We start from the raw sequence: 12,200 nt of genomic DNA on the forward strand, positions 1-12,200 counted from the left end.
TGAGCTTACACATAAAATGGTTGCATGCTGGTGGGCTTTTGAACATTTTCACAAGGAATCGGATGGATGGCATATTGAAAAAAGAAAAGGGAAAAAAAAACTTATTACCACATGCAAATATAAAAAAAAAGACAACTTCAACCAATTGTACCACGACCGGATGGAGGAGCCCGGCTGACATACAAAGACTAGTCTCTGTGTTTAGGGAAGCTTGGGGTTCTGCTCCTTTTACTGCATGAGAGCCTGACCTGTGAGTACTCCTTGATTTCAACTCTATAAATGACCCATTATTTCAGTTAAAATTTGATTATCTGAATACTAAAAGTGAAACCTGCTTCATGGTGACTAGCAGTGCTTTGCTTTTTAGAGACCTGAGTAAACTGCTTGAATGATACCTCTCTGCCTTGATTTGACTTAAAATGAGGCTGTCTTCTTAGTTACTGGAAGTACTATAGGTCACTGTGGGTACTGAAGCTCATACTATCAATATTGTCACGTTGGTTATACTGTCTTTTGTATATTGCCATAAAGACTTGCAGAGCTACTTGAACCCATTAAGAGTTATGTTCATATGCAACAAATTTTATCTCCAATGTATTTTAAATGATCTATCACTTATTAACTTTATTGTTTTGCTGCCTCCCTATTTGCACCAGTTGTACTTTATTATATTGTTACTATTTTATGGTAATTGCCAGATGAACTAAATTTTAAGTTTGGTGTTTCAGAAGTAAGTAAGGTGAATATTAGAAAAAAGAAAAAGTAAAATACGTGTTAGTTAATTCAACTGAAACTTTTTTAAATGTTTCTTTTAGACACAGTTAAGTTTTAACAAAACCTAATGAACTACTAATAGTATTATTCCCACAGTAACGTGCTTCCAATTTTTATTCTGTATGCAGCAATTAATGCAATTTTTGAAGCATGGCCTGAAAGACTCGGTCACCAGCAAGTCAAATTACAGGGAAAGATTGCTGCCATTGCCAAATAGGTATGTATTTTCACAAAGCAATGAGATGTTTTCACAAACATACCCAGAGTGCATTTAAAAACCTTGGGCTCTTTGGAGGCCACAGCAGAAAGTACTGGGCGCTGCCCTCCAGTACAGCAGCTCCGACATGAGCCAGTTGAAAACTGTTGGCCGGGGGGTGGTGGTGCTGGGTACAGCGCAGCACTAACACAGGGGGACAAACTTCTTAAAATTGCTGGTGTGAGGGGCACCTGGCTGGCTCAGTCGGTAGAGCATGTGACTCTTGATCTCGAGGTTGTGAGTTTGAGCCCCACATTGAGCGTAGATTACTTCAAAATAAAATCTTTTAAAAAATCGCTAAAAAAAAAAATCGCTAATGTGGATAATGTTAAAGGAATCATGTCTAAATACTGCTGACATAACTCAGCATTAAAAAAGAAAATGCTTATCCTATGTGATCAGGAGTGAGGTTTAGCGAAAAGGATCATGGACCCTAAAAGCTAGGCAGATCTGAGTTCCAGCTTGGGTACTGCCATTTAAGAGCTGTGTGGTCATGGGTAAAGTTCACAACCTCTTGATCCCTCACTACCTCTTTTGTAATACCTACCTCACAAGGTTACAATAAGGATTATGCAAATGACGTAATATAAATGTGCCTGGTACACTGCAGCTGCTAAATAAGTATTAGTTAATGGTCCAGCCATCTAGCTCAAGGGTTCAATTCTCACTGCATATTAGAATCTCCTGAGGAGCTTTTAAAGGAAACCTTTGCCTGGAGCCCACTCCAGACCAATTAAATCAGAAGATCTGGGGTTGGAGCCAGGCATTGGTATCCTTAAAAAGCCCTCAAAAGGATTCTAATATGCAGCCCAGATTGAGAGGCAGCGAGAATCTTTTCTACAAAGCACCCAATCAGTGGTAGTCTTGAGATCTCTGGTGCTAAGACCCCTACCGCCTCCCAAGATAGACGGTTTCATTCTAGAACATTTCCTTAACAGGAGGCAGCATCTGTCTCTGCAGTTTCTATTACTAGTCCTTGTACTGCTTTCTGAAAACACGGATCACAGGGTGAAATCCATCTCCAGGGTGAGGTGCTTGTTTCCTTCAGCTTGCTCCTATGACATGATTTGGGCTTTTGTCCCCTTTTGTTCTGTGGCAGTTTCCAAGTGTGCTGCTGGGATGAAACACTGCATTCCAGGTGAGGCCCTCCCAGCTGGCAGTAACACCCTTCAGATGAGGAGTAATGGTCTTCATTTAAGACACTCCCTATCTATGAATTTAACCAAAGAAGGGGGTTAGTTTTTGCTGCAGCTGCAGCGCGCTACCGACACAGCAACCACAGTCCATTGCAATTTCGTTTCTTACTGCAGCTAAAGCCCTTCCTGTACTTGAACTGATTTTGAGATCCGCATGTAGAACTTCACCTACTCGTCTACTGATTTCCCTCTTTCATTCAGTAATATTCACTGGGCTGAGCACTTGGTACACAGAGGCAAACGAAAAGGACTTGGTTCCTAACCCTAACGGAGTTTAAAATACAGCACGGGAGAAGGGGAAAAAAAAAAAAAAAAGAACCACTTACAGAGGAGTCCTCGCAGTCGTTTTGGCTATCTGAGCTCTCAAAATCCTATCACTTGCCATCAAGTTCCCTTTCATCGGGGGCTATGAGAGGTTTCTACCTGAGCTTCTGCAAGCTCCCCACTCAACCACACAAGGCAAATCCCTCCTTCAGGCACCCTTTTCCTCTTCCTGGTAATCTAGATCGCAGCTTCATTTTTTGGCAGCCTGCCTTTCTTCCTAGATGGCCCTTTCCTTTTAGAAACTCAGATCACCAGAAGCATGCCTGTAAATTTCTATAAATGTTGTCGACATCGGTCTTCCTGCAGTTGAGACACAGGACAGACTAGACTTGGTCCTCCTGCCTCCCTTCCTCCAAGGACCTGAACTCTGCAGACAGGCTCTTACCAGGGATTACATAACTTCCTCTTCACCAGTTGGTTCCTCTTTCCTGGAATCAATTTTCCCCTTTTGACAACATTTTAAACTGGAATTTTACCCTCAGTGACATGATTTCTTCTTGATCAAATTATAGATAGAATATTAAGAAAGGCTAAGTTCTTCCAAATGTTTTTTCTCTGTGTACCATGCCACATCAAGAAGTTACTATAATTCAAATCCACTTTACATTATAGCATTCAGAATTTGAATGCACATGCCTACAAAAACGTTCACTGAAAGCAGGATCTTGGTCTTGTTCACCTTTGTTTTCCATGTAGTATTTAGCCAGGTGTGAAATATTTACTAAAATGAGATTAGTCCAAAGGTTTTTTTTTTTTTTTTTTTTAAGCTAATTTTCATGGAGCACTTTTACGTGCTAGGGTTAAGTTCTTCATACCCGTTGTGCATTTCTACAGATAAGAAAACTGAGGTTTAGAAAAGATTAATTGGTTTGATCAAGGTCACAGAGTTAGGTCTGATTTTGGTAACCTTGCTCTGAACATCTTTACGTTACTTCTGCTAAGATGCTGCTGTAGAGAAAAGGGGCAGTCGCTCTAAGAAAGGAAAGGGATGAGACCTCCTGGAACCTTCTCTCCATGTCTTCTAGCTCCTTATGATGGCCTCCCAGGCTGAGTTCTTCATAGCAATCAATGCCCAGGAAAGGGCCAAGAACAGGTAGCATTAACATTCTCTGCTGCCACAAACAAGTGGAATCCACACTCTATCTCTTATAAGGTTCTAGCAACAGTTGCAAATTACCTAACCCAGGGCATAGTAAGCTGCAGTTAGTTATTTCAAAATCCTGGAATGCACATCCTGTTTTCCATCTAACTATCACTCTAGGTTTCTAGGTCAGGAGACTGCCTGGCCTAATTGGCGGCCGTTGCCACCTGACTTGGTTTTGTTCGGCTACTTTGCTCTCCTGTTGCAGTGTTAGAATAGTCTGCTTAAGGAGGCAGGTGCTCTGCTCTCTTGGTCTTTGTCTGCCTGCCCTGTAAGCAAATGATTTTAATACACCCAACTCGGTCTTAGGTTGCAAAGGAAGACACTGAGGACTCTCTCCTCTATTCCCACCATGGAATACTGCCACAGTTTATCTGTCCTAGGCTGTGTGGTAGCCCTTGTCAAAATGAATGATTGCCATATCCAAGGGAAGGCGTCAAGGCAGGAAGCTGGGCAGGGGTCAGCAGTGGGCCCAGCTCACTCATGGCTGTAACTACCTTTAGGGAAATTGACCCTTATCTTTGAGCAGTGTGAGCTGTCATTTCTCTTCACCTCCGTCTCTATTCCTATAACAAACTCCCTATGGAAGTTTAAATAAAACAAACCTTGAACGTATACCGCAGCCATAGGAAAGGTTAGAGCACAACATTCCCTAAGGCTCTACTACATTTACTGCTTGTTTGGTGATACCGTAATGCTGCTATATACCTAGCGTAGATGGTTAAAGTTTCTCACGTCTAAAAATGAATGATTTATTATTTGGGCTTCGAGTTATAGTGACTGTTATTAAAATGGCAAATGACTCGATGTTGCATTCTGTTGTAGGAAAAATCTGAAGACATAAAAGTTACACACAAGGAACATGTCATTTAGCGCCTCCGCTTTTTGATCCCTACACCGGACAATGAGAGGTCACATGGTAACAATGCTGAATGCTACAGCCCGCAGCTGGCCTTCCTCCTCCCAGAAATGTAGCTTTATGGCTAATCGCAGCAACCAATTGCTGAACCTCTCAGGAGACCCAAATACTACTACTGCCTGTTCCATGGATGAGAAACTACTTTCTAGCCTGTTAACAATATCCTACTCTGTCATTTTCATCGTGGGACTGGTTGGAAACATAATTGCCCTCTATGTATTTCTGGGTATCCACCGCAAAAGAAATTCCATACAGATTTACCTACTGAATGTAGCCATTGCAGATCTCTTACTGATCTTCTGCCTGCCTTTCCGAATAATGTATCACATTAACGGGAACCAGTGGACACTCGGTGTGATCCTTTGCAAGGTTGTGGGAACACTATTTTATATGAACATGTACATTAGCATTATTTTGCTTGGATTTATCAGTTTGGATCGCTACATAAAAATTAATCGGTCTATACAACAACGGAGGGCAGTAACAACCAAACAAAGTGTTTACGTTTGCTGTACAGTATGGACAGTTGCTCTTGCTGGATTTTTAACTATGATTACTTTAACCCTTAAGAAAGGAGATCATAATTCCACAGTGTGTTTCCATTATAGAGAGAAGCATAATGCCAAAGGAGAAGCAATTTTTAACTACGTTCTTGTGGTAATGTTCTGGCTAATTTTCTTACTAATAATCCTTTCATATATTAAGATCGGCAAGAATCTACTGAGGATTTCCAAAAGGAGGTCAAAATTTCCCAACTCTGGTAAATATGCCAAAACAGCCCGAAATTCCTTTATCGTACTTATCATTTTTACTGTATGTTTTGTTCCCTATCATGCCTTCCGATTTGTCTATATATCTTCACAGCTAAATAGGCCGTCTTGCTATTGGAAGGAAATCATTCACAAAACCAATGAGATCATGTTGGTTTTCTCATCTTTCAATAGCTGCTTAGATCCAGTCATGTATTTCCTGATGTCCAGTAACATCCGCAAAATAATGTGCCAACTTCTTTCTAGACGATTTCAAGGGGAAGCGAGCAGAAGTGAAAGCACTTCAGAATTTAAACCAGGATACTCCCTGCATGATACATCTGCTGCAACTAAAATTCAGTCTACTTCTTAAAGCACTTGCGGTAAACACATGAAAAAGGATGAAAAAATACAACCTCTAAATTCCTTAAAGAACTAAAAATTATGAAACAAAGTTCTAGCATTTGCAAAGCTCAGATCTGCTCAAAGCTCTTTGCTTACTTGTGATATTTTATTTGCTTAGTTGTAAACTATTTCAAGGGAAAGAAAAGCTTATACTTATCACTAGATTTTAAATCTGTATGTAAAGTCTTTTCAAAATATGCTGTTAAGCGAACACTCTTAACATAGATTATAAAGTTAACTGAAATTTATGGTTTTAACAACAGAATAATTAAAATGTCATGGTTTCTCAAGTCACTAACGTAGTTACTCAAAATCAAGCACTTAATACTAATTTAAAGTGCATTTAAAAGTAAGTTAAATGATTGGCGGACTGACAAAAATGTCAGAAAATGCATGTTCTTTCTCATTTAAAGAGCCTGTATAATTTGCTACTGTATTCATTTATGCCTAAATCTTTATAACAGATGAAATAATAAATTCTAATTATAAAATGATATCACCCATTATCTATCACTTTTTAGATCAAATAGAAAGAATTTAAATACTGTACAGTAAAAATCAAACAACAGATGAGCTAAGAATTTGATAGCCTAGCAATAAGGACTTGAACCCACACCTTACTTAAAACAGATTTATAAGCGACTCAGCCATCTTGGACCATGCTTTGATAGAGTAAAATTGAAAATAGGCACACCCTATGATCCACCAAGTCTGATACTAGGTACATATCTGACAGAACCACTCAAACATGTTTACAAGAAAACTTATACATAATGATGCTCAGTGAACTGCTGGTTCATGATATCAAACAACTGGAAACAACCTAAGTTGGGTATCCATCAGTAAAGGCATGGAGAAATAAACTGTTCACAAAATGGAGTATTACACCACGCTTCAATGAAATGAACTACACCTGCATGCATCAACATGGAGAATTATCAAAAACAATGTTGAATAGAAAAATACCCCCCAAAACCCAACTGCAAAAAGGTATACACCATGTGAAATCATTTATGTAAAATACAAAAACACATGAAATACCATATTCTTTATGGATCTATAGATATGCAATAAAAGTATATAATGTGCATAATATCCACAGCATAACACACCAACTTAAAGTTAATGGTTACAGCTGGAGAGACTTGAAGCAAACATGGCAAAATGTTAATGTCTGTTAAACCTGTGTGATAGTACTTGGGTATTTGCTTTATTATTTTTGGTATATTGCTGAGTGTTTGAAATATTTTATAATAAAGAAAACTTATAGATTAGAATTAAAGGGAGCAAATTCTGAAATTTTCATGTATGCTCAAAATTAATTGGAGAGTAAGCTCTAAGAGAAAGGGCTCTTATTTAGCAAGGGCTCCTGGGAACTTAGTGGGTTGCAAGGCACACAGGTGACCAATAGGTATCTGCTGAATAACTGAATGAGTGAACGAATGAGCAGATGAGTGAGTCAGGGAGCGAGGGAGGGGGTGCTTAACAGAATTGAAAAACTGGGTGTATTTTATTTTTTCCTAGTCAATGTATCTCGATATAGCTGCATAGGACATCATATGATTGTAATCAGGAGATGTAATACGGCACCTGTTCTTAAAACTTTGTCCAGCATTTATTCAGTTTTTTGGTCACACAGAGAACCAGAATGCCATTGAGTAAATATGTAAAAGCTATTATGACAAAGTCCAAGGATCCATTCATAAGTTTGTCACAGAGTAGGAGAATTTCTTATAGTTAGAATAATTCTTCAAACTTCAGGTGGGCCAATGGCTGGGGAATCAATGTTAAAGAGTATGAACAATTTTGTTAGGGTTAAATTTATTTTAATGAGATTTGGCTTGTATACAATTAGTGCGCAGTCGTATATTAGTAAGTGCATGCTATTGATGGAATAAAGACCAGGTCAAAGCAGAATTATATTAAAAAAAAACCAAGAATCATGTGAGGATAAAAATGGAAATCTGCAGAAAAATTAGCAGCTCAGAAAAAATTTATATTACTTTGCACTGACAATGTTAGCAAATACCACCAAACTGAAATTTGGCATTTCTGTTTGTATGGTTTTAAAATATAACCATACTAAATTTTCCCTCATGTTCTCAAAGGAAAAAAATTTTTTTTTTACATTACTGGTAAGCATTTTATATCCCTACATGTCTCTACTATAAACATAACAGCCTGAATGGTTAAATTACATTGCGTGTGCGCACATGAGTGGGGGAGGGGCAGAGGGAGAGGGAAAGAATTCTCAAGCCACGGAACCTGACACAGGCAGATCCCACGATCCTGAGATCATGACCTGAGTGGAAATCAAGAGTCAGACGCTTGGGATGCCTAGATGGCTCAGTCAGTTGGGCGTCTGCCTTTGGTGTAGGTCATGATCCCGGGGTCCTGGGATCGAGTCCTGCATCGGGCTCCCTGCTCAGTGGGGAGCCTGCTTCTCTCTCTGCCTGCCATTCTCCCTGCTTGTGCTTTATCTCTCTCTGACAAATAAATAAAATCTTAAAAAAAAAAAAAAGATGCTTAACTGACTGAGCCACCCAGGTGCCCCACACAATGGCATTCTTTTAAAAAAAAAATTAAAAAGCACATTGAGTTAATTCTTGGTATAATATTTGTGGTAAAATAAATTTTGATAAAAGTCAATCTGAGCTTAAGTTTATAATGGATTTTGTTTATTGATAGAAGTTTCACTAATAACATGTCTTAGAGTAACCTGAATCCTGCAAATGTTTGTAAATTTTTAACATGCTACTGACTTACTGAATTTAAGCCTATTTGTTATATATAATCTTTTATTTCTTACTGAGTGTTAGTGTTTGCAAGCAGGAAACACTTGTCCCTACATCCCCCAACCCAACGTTTAGTTCTAGAAGCATGCAGAAAAAGGAAATTCCCAAGTATATACATATCCTCACCTTGCAAAAGATACTCAGAACAAGTTTCTAAATAGCATCTCACATACGCAAAACTAAACAAGGGCAAAATTAACTGCCTGGCTGCCAGACTGAGACCCAATGCTGAGTATTGCTGTTCATTTTGGAAAAGTATTCAGTGCAGAGCTGGGTTTGATGACGGTTAACTTTCTAGGATCAGGTCAACAGAAAAAGGAAATTTTGTTCAAGTACAGAAGGGTTTATTTTCAGCTTCTTTTTAAAATGGATTCTTCAGTCCTGCCCGTATAAAAGTAGAACTAATAAAATTACAACCCTTTGAATCAAAGCCTTACTGAAAGTTACCCACAAGAGAAAAACAGCATGAAAGAGTTCTCCCAACAAGCAACCTGGATTTTGCAGAAACATATTTTTTTAAACCTTTTTTTTTTTTTTTATTTGAGAGAGAGAGAATGAGAGACAGAGAGCATGAGAGGGAGGAGGGTCAGAGGGAGAAGCAGACTCCCTGCCGAGCAGGGAGCCCGACGTGGGACTCGATCCAGGGACTCCAGGATCATGACCTGAGCCGAAGGCAGTCGCTTAACCAACTGAGCCACCCAGGCGCCCTGCAGAAACATATTAACAGGCTATTTTTTTAAGGGTTTTTTTAAAAAAGATTTTATTTATTTGTGTGTGTGTGTGTGAGAGAGAGAGAGGGGAGAGAGGACATGAGCAAGGAGGAGGGGCAGAGGGAGAGGGAGAAGCAGGCTCCCTGCTGAGCAGGGAGCCCGATGCGGGGCTCGATCCCAGGATCCTGAGATCATAACCTGAGCTGAAGGCAGATGTTGAACCAACTGAGCCATCCAGGTGCCCTAGGTTTTTGAAATATGAATGGAAACTTATTTTACCAGATATTAAAATATATATATATATATTTTTTTTAAGATTTTATTTATTTATTTGGCAGAGAGAGAGAAAGTGAGAGAGGGAACGCAAGCAGGGGGAGTGGGAAAGGGAGAAGCCGACTTCCCACTGAGCAGGGAGCCCGATGCAGGGCTCGATCCCAGGACCCTGAGATCATGACCTGAGCCGAAGGCAGTCGCTTAACCGACTGAGCCACCCTGGTGCCCCATTAAAATATATTCTTATCTTTCAATAAGGAGAACTCTGTGCAGCAGATACAGGATAAGCTTATCACTGGAACAGAATACACATCTCTAAGCAGACCCTCAATGATACAGGAGAAGATAATATGACATAATTAATGTCTCTCAGCAGAGTAGGGGCAGGAACAATCAGAGGGAAACCTAAGGCTCTGTTACTCAAGATGTGCTAGAATCTTGCAAAATGGGGTTAAGTGGATTTTTGAAATCCTGAGTGAGTGTGACAAACTTCCCTCCCTCAGAAAGAACCACTACAAATAAAGGGAGACACATGAGAAGCATAGGGGAAGGAAGGGATGGATTAATAAAAAGTGCTGTGCTTATTAATCAAAAGTCAGTTTACAGCCTCACCTCATGTCACACACAAAACATTATGAAGTGGATTAGACTGTTAAATGTAAATAATGGAACCATGAAAAGATTTAAAAATAGGTGACTAACTCATCTGTGGATGGGAAAGAACTGCCTACTAATAAAACAATAGAAATAACTATAGGGAAAATGCATAGATTTTATTTTATTTTTTTTTGTCAAAAACCACACACAAACATAAACGCAAAAGCACAGAGTGGGAAAAACATTCACAACAGACGTGACATCTACGAGGAGAGCCTTTTAGGTCAGGCACCAAGTCCAGATGCCATAACTTGCCAAGGCACTTCTATTTTTCATCAGAAGAAAGCATTCAAAACTCAGAATGTAATCTGAATTGTGTCATCTCAGATGAGATGGAAACCAAGGCACGCTCTCACGTTGGCTGAGGCCACATCTTTTTTCAGTCTGGTTTGCAGATGAAGACAGGAGGGCTGGCTGGGGGGTGGTAACGACAGACTCAGAGCTGGAAAGGAAGTGCTAGGTTTGTCCTAAACTTCTGCTATGCCTCTTATTTCCCCCCTTTCAAGTTCACATGCAAGAAAATGAGAAGCAAAGTCAGAGATATTTATATTATAAATAGAGATGTTATATGTGCCTTTACACTGTTAGGCACTGGACACACATTATCATCACTTAATCTACACTGCAGTGGTGTAAGGAAAACTGCCTTTTACACAGGAGGGGATGTGAGTTAGACTCTGACTCCACAGACATTGTCTCCGCTAAGACAATGCTTTTTGTTTTCATTTCCTTCTGCCCAAGCCCAATGGTTAACTACTGAGATGTCTTTAAAAAAAAAACAAACAACTATGTATTTGGGACAAAAAATTCTGCTTATCACTCATCCAAACTGTGTGAGGTCAAAAAGCCAAAATCTTAAAGACTGGTTTTCTAGCTGTGGCACATTTGCACACTCCGGGAAAACTCTGCCTGAAACATGGACAGTAATCTTGTACAAAAGCCTACAGGCTGAATGGGGGAAAAATAAAGTTTTAGAGCACCTCACCCTTATTAATTTTGCTTCTGGCCAAGGAAATGCATCAAGAACCATCCTAAGATGAGATTTGGAAGAAGTTTCTAATTATAGTTTGAATATAGGTGTGGATGATACATAGAATCTCTTTTTGCTTTGGTAAGTCATACAGTTATTTCAGGATCCACAGTCAACTGTTACAGTTCTACTCTGGTGGGGTCATTCCATGTATCATCTTTTTTTTAGTTCTAAAACATTTCAAACATCCAAAAGAGGGGGAAAACACAATACAGTAAGCAGCAAGCACCCATCACCCAAATTGAACAGATGTTAACACTTGGCCCTATTAGCTTAACTGTTCTCTTGTACCCAGACATAACCCCCAAAGCCAGCTTCACTAAAGCTCATCCTGAGGTATCCTCTTTCCCAAAGTTAGTAGTATCATTCTGATGTGCATTTTTATACTTTTATAACACAGGTATATATAACAATATGCATTAGTTTTTGTTTTTAAAACGGACACAAATAGTATCTTACTACTACACCCTTTTTAACTTTTTCACTCAATTTCTTTTTATGTTGATATATGTAGGTCTCATTCATTCATTGCACTGATAACACAGTGTTTCACTGTGGGAACAAACAATAGCTCAATTCTCCATTTCACTGACAGTGGGCCCTTGGGTGGTTTCCACTTTTTCTATTAGAAACCATGGTCTCTTGCACGCCCTGTGCACATGTGTGGAAATTCTCTATGGTTGACACCTAGAAGTAGGACTGCTTGCTCATAAGGGTATGCGCATCTGCAATTGATTTCTGTTGTGACAAACCGCTCTCCAAAGTGATTTTACCAATTTATACACCTCTCCCACTAGTGAGAGACATGAGTTGAGACATGAGTCTAGTGAGACATGAGTTGTTTTCCAATACTTGGTTTTGTCATATTTACTAACTTTTGCCCATCTGGTAGGTGTGAATGGCATCTCCCTGTGGTTTTAATTTGTGCTTCCCTGATTACAACTGAAATGGAGCATCGGCTCATGTCTTGT

At 39.4% G+C, this 12,200-nt stretch overlaps 2 protein-coding genes across 9 annotated transcripts in view; one reads left to right on the top strand and one right to left on the bottom strand.

The window, feature by feature from the left end:
- Nucleotides 1–12,200, bottom strand: part of CASK (calcium/calmodulin dependent serine protein kinase) — a 344,800-nt gene that overhangs the window by 145,521 nt on the left and 187,079 nt on the right. The gene's annotated exons all lie outside the window — the stretch shown is intronic.
- On the top strand, nt 194–8,597 carry GPR34 (G protein-coupled receptor 34). Its single transcript, XM_045876491.2, has 3 exons — nt 194–250; nt 903–991; nt 4,517–8,597. The coding sequence occupies exon 3, from the start codon at nt 4,596–4,598 to the stop codon at nt 5,730–5,732; it is 1,137 nt and encodes a 378-aa protein (XP_045732447.1). The 5' UTR covers nt 194–250; nt 903–991; nt 4,517–4,595; the 3' UTR covers nt 5,733–8,597.

The sequence above is a fragment of the Mirounga angustirostris genome, unplaced genomic scaffold (genome assembly GCF_029215605.1).
Source record: "Mirounga angustirostris isolate CCGP_5_RB_7025 unplaced genomic scaffold, mMirAng1.0.hap1 SCAF_11, whole genome shotgun sequence".
Taxonomy (NCBI): Eukaryota; Metazoa; Chordata; class Mammalia; order Carnivora; family Phocidae; genus Mirounga; species Mirounga angustirostris.